This window comes from Anser brachyrhynchus (assembly GCF_964034855.1).
Source record: "Anser brachyrhynchus genome assembly, chromosome: 2".
In the NCBI taxonomy this organism is placed as follows: domain Eukaryota; kingdom Metazoa; phylum Chordata; class Aves; order Anseriformes; family Anatidae; genus Anser; species Anser brachyrhynchus.
The window spans coordinates 116,352,565-116,369,719 of NC_137695.1; the positions used below are offsets into that span (position 1 = coordinate 116,352,565).

The 17,155-nt window shown below is 38.1% G+C and overlaps 1 protein-coding gene across 16 annotated transcripts in view; it reads left to right on the forward strand.

The window, feature by feature from the left end:
• The window catches only part of ASXL3 (ASXL transcriptional regulator 3), a 132,782-nt gene that overhangs the window by 72,440 nt on the left and 43,187 nt on the right, over nucleotides 1–17,155 (forward strand). For 14 of the 16 annotated variants that reach the window (XM_080581145.1, XM_080581150.1, XM_080581156.1 and 11 more), the window contains 3 exons: nucleotides 10,431–10,548; nucleotides 11,484–11,603; nucleotides 15,724–15,887. In XM_080581145.1, coding sequence (XP_080437271.1) covers nucleotides 10,431–10,548; nucleotides 11,484–11,603; nucleotides 15,724–15,887 — 402 coding nt within the window. Of the gene's footprint in view, nucleotides 1–798; nucleotides 1,544–2,601; nucleotides 2,980–6,480; nucleotides 6,590–10,430; nucleotides 10,549–11,483; nucleotides 11,604–15,723; nucleotides 15,888–17,155 lie in introns of all 16 variants that reach the window. The other 2 variants (XM_080581151.1, XM_080581152.1) reach the window with 2 other exon arrangements.

The window sequence follows — 17,155 nt, forward strand, 5'->3', positions numbered from 1 at the left end:
GTTTATCTAGTTATTAGCCACTCTAGTCATATGCCATTCTCTTTCAAGTGTTATGTTGGATTTACATATGATCTGATTTGTAATGAATTCTAGAGGTATTACTGGGTTTAGACTGCAAAGAGCAATCTCACGTTTCCTTGTAACAGCCTACGTTTCAAGATGTTCTCATGAATCAAATTAGTCACAACACTGCATTTCTTAAGCTATGCTAGTAGCTTGGAGGACGGGGCATTTTCTGAGCCCTCTCTATTGGTCTTGACTTCTCTCAGGTAGCAGTGGATCTGGGGTACTTTGCAAGGGCCAGGGAGGTCTGCAGTTCCAGCGGACTCTCAAAAGGTCTGCTTCATAGTTCAGACCATATTTCCTCACCTTAAAAGCTTGGGCTGCTGTTCTAGTCTGGCAACTTTCTAGCTTCATGGCCTTCCATCGTGTCATTTTGCTGGGAGAAAGATTGAATGTTTCACCACTGAGTGTATTTCATGTTGCTTTTTTTCGTTTTTGAGGAAGTTTCAGTTTTGTTCCTGAATAGTATGAGTGTAAAGTCCAACAAAATAGTTTCCGTTCATGAGGGCTTAGACAAAAGAGTCTGTGGTGTAGAGCTGCCTTTTATGCTTGTCTTTCTGATGGCAGATTTTAAAGATTTGTTTCCCTTTTGCTATTGGAAGTGCTTGGGTATGCGTGCCCAGCTGCTGCCTATCTAGTACCACTGAAAGAGGGGTTTATGGCACGCTGTCACGCACTGATTTCCCATCAGTACTGATCAGTTCTACACTGACTTACCTCATTTTCACACTTGAGAATTGTGGCATGCAGACTCATGTCAGGACCTCTTACCAGGAAAGTACTGAACTACATCTGCATCTGCTAACAGTGGTACATGATCACACTACTGTGTGAATTATTCTTGCTCTGGACAAGGCTAACTCAAGTATGGACATCAAGTCATGGCATAGTGTCTACCATGCTCCTCTCTGGTCCAGTTTCTGTTCCATTGACTTGAGGTGATACTTTTTTGGAAGTCTTCGCTCTGTACAGATTTGTCTGTATCTATCAAGATGTTCTTGGAACATTTCTCAGAAGAGACGATCATACCTGCAAACTGGCCTCACGTAGGTAACACTGAGCATGTGTGAATATCCAGGACATTGAGGTGGTGTTAGTGTCTGTTGGACTCTGATAGCCAAGTATAAGAGCACCTTGTCCATCAGTGTACCAGTTGGTTCCTGGGGCAGTACCAAGAGAGGATAAAGAACTTGAAGATGCGATATAACGATGTCTGGGATGATATTAGACCTCCCAGACATGGAAGAAAATCCTGCCTCACTTTTGGCACTTTGGAATCAGCACCAAGAAGGGTACCCATAAATTTTCTGTTGGGAGAAGAGAAGGATACTTCATTCAGACTCAGAATCTGAATACAGACCAGGACATGTCTGAGACTGTGCTGGGCATCCAGATCTCTTTGTAGAGACAGAACTCCAGAGACAGCAGCCAAGTGGGTTTGGGAGGAGAGAAGCTCAGGAAATAAGGGAATCTACACAAGGTATGTTACTGCTGCTGCTTTGTTTTGTTTTTCTTAACTTTGGGCTTTGTCTGCATGCTTGGTGGCTGGGTTCGTAATATGTGCCACTATTTTATTCATAAAGTGGGTAGATGCAGTTTTTCATGGAGAAGGAAGCACCCATCCATATGATTTGTTCTTACAGCAATAGTGGCAACTGTGTGACCTCTTTTTTTTTTTTTACATTGGATGCTGTCAGGCCCCAAGCAGTAAGAGAGCTATGGGGGATGTTGCAGTTTGGCTCATGTATTGCTTCTGAATTATAGTACATGAGACCTGTATAGCTCCAAATAACATTTCAGGCTGAATTTTCAAGCACATCCATAATTATTATCATTAGAAACCAATCTACAATCTTTCTGAGGCGATGGAAAACTAAATTTCAGAGCAGAATGGCGAAAGTGTAATTTAGCCCCGATTTGCCCAAATTCACAGGACTAGTTTATCAGGTTTTTATTCATTCGTTTGTTGTTTTTTTTTTTAAGGACACAGGCGTCCAAGTGCCTAGGCTGGCACTGATGGTAGAATCCTGAACTCCCTTGGTGCTGGTGTGGATTTGCTTTCCTTTCTTCACCTCAGGCACACCGCTTACCTTGCTTTGAGAGAAGAACAAGAGCAAACTCACCAGTTTTGCTCCCTCCACACTCATTCTGTTAGGACTTCTCTCCTTGAATACAACCAGATACAAGTTATCCTGAAGCATTTTGCTGTCCTTGGAAAGTAATCCAGTATGAGTCTGTCTGTGGTGTCTGTACTTTGACTCATTTGAGGAACTACTCACTCATATGTTGTGATGCAAACCTGATATATTCGCCTGCCCTCCTTTCCCTTCTCCTCCCCTGAAGAAATAAAGCTGACAGAGGAGATCACTATGCTTATGTCCTGACCACAAAGAGTTTGAGCACGGGGTGTCTTCCTGAAAGTCTTTGAAATTCCACTGTGAACTGAGAGAGATTTCTTGTACTGAATTCCTTGGTAATAGAGAGTTTGTTGCACTGTCTCAGTGTCTGTGTTAACCATTTTCCTATGTTTCATTTCAGATACTACGGATTTACCAAGGACACAATTGGAGAATTCTGGCTCCCTAGCTGAAGTATTTGATCAGATGTCTGGCAACATAAGTGACGATTCTTGACAAATTTTCCTGTCAACAAATGGAAAACAAGAAAAACATGTTGCTTTTTGACTACTAGAGAGACATGGGAAGGGACAGTGGAATTTACAAAATGCGTTCAGGAAAATGGAATTTTGAAGATGATAAACTAAACTGATTTTCTGATTGCCAAGACAAGTCTAGGGAAGAGGACAGAGAAACTATGGCAGGGAGACTGCATAATGGGGAAAAGAAGCTGGAAGAGCAAGAGTTCCAGCAGGAGCTCTTCAGGGAGTACATGCATTGCCCGAAGGCAGGCTGCACGGTATGTCCCTCTAAAGGTCCCTATACATGGGCAGCATGTACCAGCTGCTCAACACAGTGCTTTGGTAAGACACAACACAGTGTTTATGGGACTTTCTTCTGTGTCATCCCCATGGTCCTCAGCCCTTACTTGTGACGGAAAGGAAGGGGCAGGAATCCACATGATCCCTGTATTCTTTTTGTACCGCTTTTTAATAATTAACTCCCAGTTGCTGGGGCATTCTGCTTGTTTGTTTTCCCTCTGGGGTTGTTTGCATAGCATGCCTCTTGCAGCTGTCCTGCATGTTTTCTGTTTTAATAAATGTGTTTTTCAGAATTCATTACTCTAAGAAATATCTGAGAATTTTAAAGCAACTTTATAACACTACCATGTTGAAGCATTGTTGCCCACTCTACTTCACTGTAGGACAGAGCCCCTCACCTAAAATATGTCCATGAAAGTTAATTTTGGTTACATTTACCACCCCTGCATAGTGGAATCTCCTTCCCAAATACATGTTGAAAGTTCATGCTTAGTTCTGGTATGTAGCTGCTGTTTCTTGTCCCAAGTCTCAGTCAGCCAAGCTGATGGCAGTGGCCAAGTTCTAAGCAGTGCACTTTTTTGATAACATTTTTCTTTAATAACCTAGGGTACTATTTAAGATGGATTGGTCATAACTACTGTTCTAATGACAAATACCATCACTGTAGATGAGAATCCCATTTTGTTGGTTACTTTGCACAGAAGTCAAGCTTTTCTAACGATGTTGCATGATTTTTCCATACACTGGCAGTGAGTCTCTAAGTGAATATCTTCTTCTGGGCCGTATGTAAAGAACAACTTTGGATTTGAATGTTCTATAACATAACAAATTAGACCCAGGAGAAAATGAGTCTGGCCTTGATTTTGAAGTGCATTCTAGAAATGGTTGGCATTTTCAGGGAAAGACAGGATTTGCAATGGCTCACAAATCTTCAGGGTTCTGGGAAGCCTTCTACGAAATGCTGACAAGCAGTGATGTACCAATGCTTTTTTAGGAACTGTTGGGTAGGTCCCCAGCAGACTGCATGCTCAGGGTGTAGGGCATGTAGAAATCAGGCTGGAGCAGTATGTCTGGCATAAAGACACTACACTCTAACTGCTTACATTGGTGCAATGTAAATTGGTGCCCCTGTCTCCCCGAGAGGTACTGTAACAGGATGTTTTTGTCAGGAGAATGGTAGGATGGTTGTAGTCCCCCACTATATTTTGCACCTTTTGCAAGAGTACATTTGTAAATTTGACCTAAAAGAAAACATTGATGATTGTTTCAAGATTTTCTATGGGCGTTGCTGTCTTTATTTTGTTTTTAAACTGCTTTATGCAAACTGTTTCCTTCCCTATATGCGCTTTGTTATGCGAAGAAACAGGTTTCCCCATAAAGCACTTTTCAGCTGACGGCTGTTAGTTGTTTAATACTGCATGATTTTATTCATTTTTTTAAGTACACTCTTCTCTTTGGAAAAAAAAGTGTCATTGAGTCAATCAATTCATGTGCCATCATCATTCCCATTCACATGCAAGTCAGAACAGGCATTGAACACATCACGCATTTTTGTCCTTCTCTTTTGGTTTTGTGGTTGGGAAAGCAAAAAAAAAAATAAAAAAAATAAAGTATGTTTTGCAGTTGATTGTGATCTGCAGCAGTGGTAGCTGTGAATGCATTATTGTACCCCTATAGAAGATGGTACTGGCTTGCAGGTGTAGGGACATGCACAGAAATGCACACATTCTCTCTGCACTACAGATGTCCAAACACTTTGTTTCACTGTTGGTTAATACACAGAAAAGTATTCAGTTGTTAATGTGTACTATAGCTGTGTGTGTAGACTCTGACCACTACTGGGACCTAAAGAACAAATATGTGGCAAGAAATTATTTCTATTCCAAAAAAGCATAAAGTGTCACAGGGTAGGAGGATTGTATTGGACAAGCATAGATACTTATTCTAAAAGTGATTAAAAGAATTTGAAAATAAAACCTAGGTCTCCAAACTTCCAGTTATTCTGCCACTGCTCTTCATCTCCAGCTGATCAGTTGTGTACACTTAGCACCAGTGCTGTTATGTTTGCTGTATGAGTCTGGCTGGGTTTGGTATATGAGTCTGGCTGGAAGTATACTAATCTGTTCCGTGCTTTGGGAATGACACTTTGTATTTTGTAGTAGCTTCCATGAGAGATCTTTATTATTGTTTTAATCATACATATGCATGCTTATAACTACTTTTAATATATGTTTACTATAAGAAGTGGTGGCATCACAAGAATAATAATGTTATAGAATCAATGTGTTTACTCTTCACGATTTGTGGCGCTTGCTGCTTTATTTTAACTGCTCTGTGTATCCATGAAACAGGTTGCCACTGAGATTTTAATTTAAGAGAGACGTGGGAATTAAAGTCTGTCTTAATTTTACTAACAAAATGAGGGTGAAAGAGAGGACAAAGAGTGAATTTTATGGTGGTGTTAAGTGAATCAGTGATAAACTATAAATTTGTTTCATCCTTGCCAATTCAGGATCCATGACCGTAATGTAGAGTTGTTATTTATTTTGTGCAATAGGCTTTTCTCAGTGTATCATAGCTTGTGTTTTTCACATGGCAGAATGGAAGGCTTCCATAGCTTTATGTTTCTGATCCATAATGTGTGAAATTTCAAAGGTTATGTTTCACGATATGAGTTTCAGAATGTAGGCTTGACATTTATGGAACAAATAGAAATCCGGGACTATGTTGCTTAATGCAACCAAGTGTTACATATCTTTGTTGTTAATAACTTAATTTTTAACATTCTCAGCATGTCATGCATTTAAGCTCAAATGAAAGTAGTTTTCTGCATTAATGGTTTATCTGTATGCTGCATTTTTTCATTATGATTTGAAAAGACGTGGGAAAGAAAAGTTTAAAAAAAAATCCTAAGCAGCAATAAAATGAAAGCATAATGCCTGACATTTTGCTTCTGGGGCTCTTTTGGGGGTGTATTTTTCCCCTCTCTCCAGTTGCCTTTCAGTCTATATTGTTTTCTTTCATTCCTAGTTCAAGAAAGACTTATTTATTTATTTATTTATTTATTATTGAAGAGAGTCTACCATTTTGTCACATGGGTGAAGAAGTCTTTCCTACGTCAAAATCAACTACATATGAAAAGATTGTTCTTAAGAACAGATAATGGCATTCATGAGCCTTCCAACACACTGCTACACTCCAGCGGGGGCGTAAACTTCCCAAGAATGGGGAGACCTGCTCTGCTGACCTGTTTATGAAAACCGTCTTGGAATTAGAGTATCACTGTTAATTGCATGACGTTTTTCTTTTGGCATGTATCTTTAGAGTTTGTGTTTTCTTAAAACTTTTTTTTTTCTCCATGTTATGTTGAGTTCTTTGGATGAAAGTGGATCGATAGGTTTTTGGCAATAAAATAATTGTATTAAACAAATTAATTATGCCAAACCCTGTATAATGACCGTGGCAGTGTTATTCAACAGATGGTCACAGGTTCTGTTTTATGAATGGGAATATTGGGAATTCTCCATACTCATTATGTGCAAGAGATTCACAGATGTCCTTTGCAAATCTGCTTGTGAAAGGCTGGATGTAAGTACTATATTTTGGTGGTGATTTTAATGTTTAAATTGTATACCACATGACCTTTCATTTTCTTTCTCTCCTGTTTTATTTATGTGCCATACAGATAGGACAGCAGTAATGTTTTACAGACTACTTTAACAGTGATCTGTTCTAGGAATTTACAACTCACAGCTTTTTTTTTTTTTTTTTAACTGAAGCGTTTAGCACAAAGTTGTTGAATAAATTTGAAAAGTAAACAGTTTCATCTCATTAAAGAAAAATTTTTATTATGTAAGCTATCATACATGCTATATATGTTTCTATCTTACTTTTTCAATAGTAAAAGTGACACCTTATCATTTGGTAGTTATTGGCTCTTTCTTGCAGATCCATGGGTGGTTCAGCAAAGAGGTCATTTATCTCTAAGTATAGACGAGCTGCAAAATGTTGTGTCAGTAAAAGATGCTGGTGTAGTTTGTGTTAGTTACTGTTTATGTTTCTACAACGAGATCTGGAACCATTTTTCTTTGGAATAAGTTATAAAATTTCTCATTTTCTTCAGTGGTAGTTACAAATTTTACTCATCTACTTTGTGTTTATTCCCTTCACCAGAAGAGCTAAAACTAGAGATTTATCTGATTGTGGAAACAAGGAAAGCACTAAATTAGCTTGGTACACTGAAGGCTCAATATAGCAAAGCATTTGGTGTGTGTTTCACTCTGAGTAATCCCATTGACTTCCAAGCTAAGTAGAATTAATCTTGGGATACAAGATTCTTGCCTTATCCTACAGTAGTCTTGTATCTTAAAATTAATATCCCTCAGGCGAAGTGTAGAGCAGTTATATATTCGTCCTCAGCAGAGACTGCACACAGTGTCCTTGGTTTATACTTAACTCCTTCTGGTGTTTGGCTTTACTAGAAACTAGGCTTCAGTCTGCATCTTCTCCCTATATTGGGTTGCTCCTAATGTTTTGTTTTCATGCAAAGACTTGTCTAGCATTAAATTTGGGCCCTGCAGCTTTACATCCAAAATAAAGATTAAAAAAAAAAAAAAAAGTTGTGATTAGTTAGGAATAATTTCTCCCACTAAACAGAATGACTGAGCAAAATCTCCGCCATATCTTTACCGTACATGTCAAATGTTAGATCATTTACTTGATGCTTTAATACTCCGTTCTCCTGCCTCATATCTTTCCTTTGACAAATGGAAAGATAGAGAGGCAGTGGGATGATTATTAGTCTGTTCTCTAGGCACAGCATAATTTGTTGGTATTTTGTGTTAAAACTTTGACTTAGATTTTTATGTTCACATAGTTTTCATTTTTTTTCCATTCTACAACATGACTTTCAGCTGTCCATGTGTGTGTGTCTTTTCTGCCAGCTTGGGTCATCCTGTACAGAACTGAACTTATCTATGGGCCCTGCATTGTGGAGATGGAGGAGGCAGTGAAATAATGAATGTTAGGGGAAAAAGGAAACCCTAAAAAGCAAATGTGTATCAAAGGGAAACATCATCTTTAAGGTTTGTGCGTCAGTCTCGCATGTTGAGGTGCTTAGCCCCTAGCACAGGAGTGGGCCATGCCGCGATGTAAATGGTTCTGGTAGCGGCATCTGCCTACTCCCCGACGGCTATTTTGCCTTTGTGGCTCTTGGGGCTCGCCCGAGACATGGTGGGATGGGTGCTCTGTTTCTGTACAGCCACGCGAGCACAGCATGCTGCCTGGAAGTGCCAAGATGTGGCCTTCCCACAACTTGAGAGAAGGTAAGTGAGAGATTCACTTGACAAACACTGGGTCCGGCAGCGAGTGTGTCACCTGGGGCGTACAAATGCGGCCTGCCTGTCACGATGGATGTATGCCACGTCCTGCTCCCTCTCCTTCATGGGAATTGAGTCTAAAGCACGGATAAGGGGCTGCGAGGCTTTGCAAGGGGTCTACTTTTGTCACAGTGGTGGTATAAATCATTAAAATCGTGCTTCCCTAAGATGCTGGCAATGAGGTGGTGGTCCTTGGTAGAGGTGGAGGTTGTCTTGAAAGACCAGGAGGAGGCTGGAGAATAACATGAGGCATTGTTTGGGCGCTTACTCATTTGTTTAGGGAGGATGACGCTGAGGATGGTGTTTTTCTCTTTGTTCTTCATCATGTAAATCTGTCCATGGGGCAACAATACAATGACTGGGTTGTGGTTATACTGGTATATTGTTATCACAGCAGTTGGCTGTCTTTTCACTTAATTTTTATTGGACTATTTGTTACAGTCTAAGTGGCATTACTGTTGAATAAGGGTCACCTGGTGTGACACCTACCTTGGCAGGACTGTGCACTGGGGTACATTTTCATAATTTTGGGGGGAATTTACTACTTGAGAATTTTTAATGTTTTTGAATTTTGTCTGTAGTCTGGCTGTCCTTGCCCAATATCAGTGTGAATTTTCTGTCTCAGAAGTGTTTGAAGTGTAGGCTTTTCTTTATTGCTTTCTGCTTGCGTCTTTGGTTCAGTGCAGATCTGACCAGCTTCTTCTCTTTGTTTGATTTCAAGTGTTGTAATTTGCTTTTTATTGCACAGTGCTTATGTGTCTTTTAAGAAGTGTACTATAAAAGGGGTTAATCAATGAAACAGCTTTTATGTGGTTTAGTGTATTTTATGTTGTATAGTGTGTTATTTAGAAGAATAGAGTGATATTGATTTCTTTTTTTTCAGAAATCTTTTTTTTTTTTTTTTTAGCTGAACATTTTGGAAGATACTGCAGATTAATTGAAGATACAGATTTTAACCTTCTAAGTCATAAGTCATTCATGCTCATAAAACTGCAGGGATAATTTGTTTCAAATATGTTCCTTTTTGATATAGTATTACTTTAATAAATCCCCCCCCCCCCCAAGATCATAACACATATTGCAGTTATAAAAAGAGAGTGCAGAGTAAGATTGGAGGAAAATGGGAGGATAGAAGAGATCGGGATTAAGCCCAGCCCATTCTGATTAATTCCAGAATTTTAATACTTGCAAGTGTATTAATAGACAAGCATTCGTATTTGTATATTTTAAGATCTTTTGAATGAGGTATCATTTTCCACGTAAAACAATCTGGCAGGTATTTGTTATTTCTAACCTTTAAATATTTGGTATTACATTATCAACCCTGTAGTCGATCCATTTATGAAACACAAAGCACTCCCATTTGTAGAGATTTATTCTTGTATCATTTTTCCTGAGATTTGCCAGAACACCATCATGTTCGTGTTCTGAAGGTTAATGCCCAAAGTCAAGCAGGCAGAAGCCAAGTGCTGCAAGGTTTCCAAGATTAGGACTGATTCCCTTCACAAAAATAAATGATTCCTGCCATGTTCAGTGATTTTGTGCAGCACTACTCACGGCTGAGTGAGTGCATCAATACTGTAGTCCTTACATGCTGTACATACTGATGACACTCTGTGTTAACTTGATTGACTGAGCAGTATACTGGAGAGGATGCACCTGCGAGAGATGTGCAGACATATATATTTTTATTCTGGTTTTGAAACATTTATTTTACGTTTTTTTTACTTGGAAGTCTTAGTTTCACATTCCATGGGTTATCATGTTGTGCTGTTAAGGTAGAGCAAACAGTTATGTGCTTCTTTGTTGTCAAAACTGTATTGGAAAATGATCTAAGGTGCATCTTCTTTCTCTTTATAACCAAAAGCCTGATTTTATGTTTTAAAGGAAAATGACATAAAGGGGACGAGTGTGAAGTCTGGCAAGTCAGTAGCTATGTAAATTATGCTTATTTTAAGAGATTCAGTGTAATGGTAGAGAAATGTCTCATGTAATTCACTTACGAGCAGTGTTTTTTGTTACATTTTTATGTTTTGTTATCATTTTTGTAGGCTTTAAGACAACAGCAGAAAAGAAGAAATGGAGTCTCAATGATGGTAAACAAGACTGTTCCTCGTGTTGTTTTGACACCATTAAAGGTGTCTGATGAGCAGTCGGATTCACCTTCAGGTAAATAGCTAAAGGACTATTTGCAAGATCAGTGCTAGTCACAGAGCCTTCCTCTGAGTCAGATGTGTAGCGTACAGAACTGGGGACTGCTGAAAATGATGTTTCCACTTGGAGGCTTTGTTTAACATCTTTATTTCCTTATAAAATCTGTGACTCAGGGACAGGGATTTTTCTTTAATTTTAATAAAGAACTGAAGGCACACAATAAAATGGCAATTGATAATAGCAGCTTTAAAGGAATGCAAAGTAACATTTGGTTTGGCTCTGGAACTCTAATGGAGGACCACATGCTGGTATTCAATGCCATAAAAAGGAGAGGGGGAAAAAAAGGCAAGCTTCTCTGTGAATGTGAATTTGTCTCTCAATTCTGCGTTGCAATACTAGGATCCTTTTGTTAGCTTTTCTTGTTCTGGTGCCATTCTTATCACCACAGCATAACCTTGACCTTTCGTTCTGGCTGTTAAGTTTCTTCATTTTAAGAGATTTCTATGTCTGTGTTTAACACAAATTGACAATTGTATTTCCAGGCATCTCTCTTCTGTAAGTGTTACTTCACAGAAAAATGATCTTTTTTTTGCCTTTAAATTGCTTTACTGCCCTATAACTTGGGGTTAAAATATTTTTAAAGATATCTCTTGTGCATTATAGGAAAACATTATTTTTATTAGATCAGTGAACATTTTTATTGACTGTAGTATTCAGTAAACTTTAGTTTTCGGTACTTAATTGATTTATTGATCTTTTTCTTCCATTTCCTCTGATGATGAGAAATTGTATTGTGACCAGAAAGGTGTGTTGCCTTTCAGAAAGTAGATGTCAATTTTTTTTAATCCTATTTTTGCTTTGTTTACAGTGTAGGGGGGAGCAGGGGGAGGGGAGGGCTGGTGGTGCAAGTGTATCAGTGTCATGTTTTGGGTGTTTTATTTTTTCCTAAGGATCTGAATCTAAAAATGGTGAAGCAGATGGTTCTGATAAAGAGATGAAACATGGGCAAAAGTCTCCAACTGGAAAACAAACAAGCCAGCACTTAAAGAGATTAAAAAAGTCGGGTTTAGGTGAGTAGGAGTAAAATAAATATCTTATTTGTTATTTTAATATTGAGATGTTTGTAAACTCAATATTCTATCAAAAGTTTTATTTTGCTGGTTTATATTTGTCCCTTTCTCAAACTCAGAAGTTGACCCTTTCTCAAGAAGTTATCTTTCTTTCTGGCTACCTATAAAATCCATAGGCATTTTTTTCCCCCAGCATGCTTTTCTGTAGTTGCTTTTTAAATTTGACAGACCTAAGCAACTGCAGACAGAGATGTCATTTATCCATTAGCTTCTGATTGCTGCGTTATGATTTTTGGGTGGGTGGCAAGGGGTGGGGTAGCAGATATTCTTTCTTCCTGTTAGATTTGCTTGCAGTCTAATACACATTTAATCCCAAAGAGAATAGCATCTTTTCTTACATATCCATCCTATTAGAAGTTAACCCTCTTTTCTTCACTTGCATTTTTCCATTTCATATAGAGATTTGGCACATTATTTTCAATTGATTCTGATTCTTTGGTTGATTTGTTTCTTCAGCTGGATCCTTAATTATTTTTGAAGCTACATCTCTTGAGGTGGTAGATGTAGTTTCTAGTTTTATTTTCCATGTTTTTAGCAAGATCCATGGATGTTGATCTGTAATTAATGCAGAATTTTCTCTGAAGAGATGCGAAGAGAAAATTCTCAATAGCTCCATGTGATAGGCAGATTTTTCTGCTCTGCATGAAGCATAATTGGAAATGTTCCCTAAGGAACAGAAACAGTAGTATTCACTAAGACTCTTGTCTCAGCTAAAGTAAAGTAGAATAATTACATAACTGTTTCTTTGTCTTTACAAAGGACCTTTACATTCAGCAGACTGCTGAATCATTTAGAGAAATATTTTTGCTATGTGACCATATTGGGGAAATTAGCTAACAAGCTTTTCATAGTAGCTGGGTAATCCTAAAAAATATTTTATGTCTGTTTTTGTGGTGATGAGATTCTTTTTCTTTATTAATGACCTGACCTAGTTCTATTTTTATATATAATAATTCTGTAAAATAGCTTGAAGATATTTTACTTCCTAAATATCATAGGTTGCTTGTTAAATACTCTATTGCCAGTTCCTGGTGAGCTGCTTCATGCAACCTTATTGTATCACAGCCTCCCATTAAATTGTATTTTGGTTTCATATATTATCTTCCTGCAGCATATTTATCGATCTCAGATGGAAGCCTATTGTCTATGTTGATCAAATGGCATTACTCAAAACTGAAAATACACTTTCAGTATTACAACTTCGCTGCACAAAGATATGTTCAATTTTAGATTATTTCCTGTAACTTTTCTCTGGATGTAAGACTGAGATACATAATTTGATGTATCCATTCTTCACCAACCCCAGATATTTCATCAAAATGGCCTCTGGTGCCAAATATAGAGTGAATACATTAGATTTTTTTGTGGATTTGAGGATAAATTCTCCAGTCTTTGGGGACACGATCTTTGGAAAGTAGGGGACGTTGTGTAAGGTTTAAGGGTTTCAGTGATTTCTGTCCTTTTCCTATTTTGATTTTCATACTTTGATGTAGAAACATGGTGCTCCCACACTTTTCATAGGTAATTCTCTATATTGGAGATTAATCTCTTCTTTTGCAAATCTGTAAGCTTGTGTTTCTCTCTCATCTGCCACATTCTGTTTCTGATCTGGCCAGTGGTCCCCCAGACTATGGTAGCAGCTACACAGGGATTCAAAATGTCTTTCTCTGTAGAAAAACAATATGAAAAGCACTGGCATATGCTCTGTCATAACCTTCTCTCCCTCATAGTTACAAGTTGCTATACAGTAGAGGCATATGGTCAGATTCCAGAGAGTGGCTACTTTCCATGCCACTCCCAAACATTTCCCTAAATCTCACTACAAACTCAAGACCTACAGCAAAGGTCCTAAAGCTAGGAAGGATGCAGGAGAGAGAATTTGTTCTGGTGGTATTTTGTCGTTGTTGTTGTTTGTTCGTTTGTTTTTCCTTTGGGATTTGTTTGTTTGGTTTGGTTTAGTAGAGTATGGCAATGCTGGCCATCTACAGTGGGCTACTGGTCTGTTATCATAGGAATAGTATACATATTTCTTCAACAAGTTGGTAAAGCTGCCGTAGTAGCCTGTAAGTGGTAGCCAGTCAAATAAATCAGAAAATGTGTAACTCTGGCACCCAGAATTAAGCCTGAGTTTCTACTACTCTCTTGGTCTCTTAACACCATGAAAATATCTACCAATGTAAGATGTTACTGATTTTGCAATCATACATTTTGGTTTAGTTTGGATCATCTACATATGTATGGTTTTCCTTAGAATATGAAGCATTAGCCGGGGAAAATGTTACTCCAGTTTGGAGTTACTTAAAAGATGGGGAAGTGTATTCTGTACTGATTAAAGGAAGGAGTATACATACAGACATTAAATTTGGATACATCATACTACTTGTGTTACATTTGGGGATTGTGTTCTTTTTGCATTTATATTTAGTGGGTGGAACAGATGGTGAGGACAGTTTACTGTGATGCATTCATGAAAATGAGCACTTCTACACAATTGTCGTTTCTAACAGGGCATTCATTTGTTTGTAATGGAGTCTTTGCAGTATTGAAATACAGTATGTTGAAAATGTGTGTTAGAAAAGGTTACCCTATGCTGAATGCAAAGCGATCCTTGTCTCATTCAGTTACTATTGTTTGCTAATAAGTAAAAGGAAATTGCAAGAATGTTTGTGGGAGGCTGTGACTGAAGGGGAGTGTATCAGTTGTAGTTTTTGCTGCAAAGAGCTATGCGAATGTTGAGTACCATCAGTGTTCATAGCAGTGGAATATTCCCTACAATTGTTTTTTTGGAGATTCTGCAGGACTTTGAGTATGACCTAGTCAAGACCCCTTTTGTAGCATCACTTAAATATTTGGAAGAACAACAAACCAAAGCCTGGAAGAGTTTCCTGGGAAGTGTTAGAAGTCTCTAAGTTGTTCTGGCCACCTGGCCTCCTCATTTCTTCCATTTCTGTATTGACTATTCTAGTATGATAAGACTGGAAGGCAAAAAGGGTTATGGCAGTATGTATATATCCTGAAGCAGCACTAGTTAGTTGCTTTCCAAAGGACTTTATAAGGTAGCTTGTAGTATTATCATAGAAATAAAACAAAATGAGGCCAGGCAGGTCATCCAGTGGTCATCTAAATTGTTTGTCAGTCACAGAGCAAGGTCAGCTATACATCTGTCACTCCTGGCAGATATTTCTCTACAAATTCTTAAAAGTTTTCCACTGACGGAAATTGCAATGCCTCCCTATGGATTTAATCTGGTGTCTTCTTGTCATATGTAGTTAAAAGCTTTATTTTCCCCATATCTTACCAGTAATATTTCTTACTGTGTAAGAGTTTAAGCTCATTAACTTTGCTATCCGCTGTGGTCAGTAAAAAGACATTGATCTTTACCCCTGTGTATCAGACTTTTATATTTTCCTCTTCCTTCTGTGCAGCCTGTATCTTATTTTTCCTCACAGACCCTGTTTTGTAGACCTCTGATAATTCTTGCTGTTGCCTTCTTTGTGTTTACCATTTTAGATCACAGGTTCTTGCAAAAATTCTGAGAAATGCAAGTTTTCAAACACTAAATTAACCCTGTAAATATTCTCATCTCTGCGATCACTGTCTATTCACACAGGTAGTTTCTAGCAGGTGGAATGAGTTAGGCAGGCCATAGTGCTCTGTGGATGCAGAGCATAGGCCCAAGAGCAGCTCTCTGTAATGATTGATTGACATCAGCCTTGTAAAACAGTCTTTTGCTTGGAAATAGATGCACAGAATTATGTCGATGACATTACAGGAAACTTTGCTGCTTCTGCTAAGCTGAGTTGATCTCTTGAGCTGGAAGTAAGGATGTGTCTGTTGTGATGTTGACTGGAACATAGGTCCTGCAAGAACTCAAGAAACAAATACAAGGAATATAAAAGAAGCTGTTACACACCTAGAAAAGGCTGTTACCTCTCTCAGAGTACTGTTTCTGTGGACTTTGCAGTATTATACAATAAAAGCTAAAAGCTTAACACGAGTAATTGTTCTTATTCTCTTCCTTTATTTATGTTTAAAGTTATTTCTTGTTTATTCACTCCAGGACATTTGAAATGGACCAAAGCTGAGGATATTGACATAGAAACACCAGGATCTATTCTAGTGAACACCAACCTGAGGGCTTTAATAAACAAACACACCTTCGCTTCTTTACCTCAGCACTTTCAACAATACCTCCTCCTTTTGCTTCCAGAAGTAGACAGGCAGGTAAGTAGAAACATGCAAAAGTTCTTTATATACTTACTGAGACTTTTTTAGAGTGTGTTTACATGGGCTGACTTGATCGACTAGAAATTGCTCTAGAAAAGAGTAAGAAGAAAATTTCTTCATTAGGTAAATACTTTTAGGTAAAACTGTTGGAGGTAGAATAAGCGTAAATTTTACCTCAGCGTCGACCAGCTTCTGCTTCCTTTCTTTCTGAAAACTGCAGCTCCCTGATTTGCCAAAATAGAAACTGGCCAGCAGATCTTCCAAACTCATCAAATCTCTTAATCAGCTTTTTTTGTCTACAATGTTGTAGATAAACTTCTCATCTTGAAGACTATTGTGTCACATCTCTTTTCATCTTTGACCTTCCTGGGCACTCTACCAGCAATGCCTAGGTCAGTGTTAGTTCTGTTGGCTTTTTCTCCTCCTACCCTTTTACACATACCTATACATATGTCTGCTCAGTCCCAGTGCACTGAGTCTATTCATTCATACTTTTTTATAAGGAACTTCTTGTTCCAGGCTCACAGCTTTAGGCTCATACTGGTTGTTAATCAGTTATGTCAAGGAGAAAGATTTGAGGAGTAAAAGCATAGAAATAAAAGTACAACTTTGTGTTGTTTCCTACAAGGTTTAGTTCTTTGTGCATTTGTTGTTTAGATTGCAGGCTTCTCAGAGCAAGAAGAAATCTTTCCCACATGTCTAGCAGTTAAAATAGCACAGAGGGCCAGCACCAATTTCAGTCACACATTTGCTTGACTTCCAGAGGTAAACAGGCTTACTGATCTCAGTGGGGGCTACTCATGTACTTTTTCAGACACATTCTTAGGCAACCTACCCAATTAGGGCACTCAATTTTTTGCAGATGGTCAGTATCTCACTTTTTATTTATTAACTAGAGGATGCAGGTCTCTTAAAAGAATGATTAAAACCTTGATCTTAAATCAGTATGAAAAATGGTGTGAGTTCATTCCTTAAGCTGTTACTCAGTAGCTTCTACCACAGTAACACAAGGGAAGACATTGTATGATATAAAGAGAATGAAAAATTGTATTGATGTGCATTTACTCAGCCTCTTACCCAGTGGCATACTGTATGTTATGGACTAAAATAATGCACTTTCATAATGGAATATTTGTAAGAGAACACTAAAAATACAAAGCCAAAGGAGAAACAATATAAATGTATTTATTCTCAAGCTCCTACAAGGCAGTCAAAACCAGTACTGACAAATTTTAAGAAAACATTTTTCCCTGCATAAAACAGAT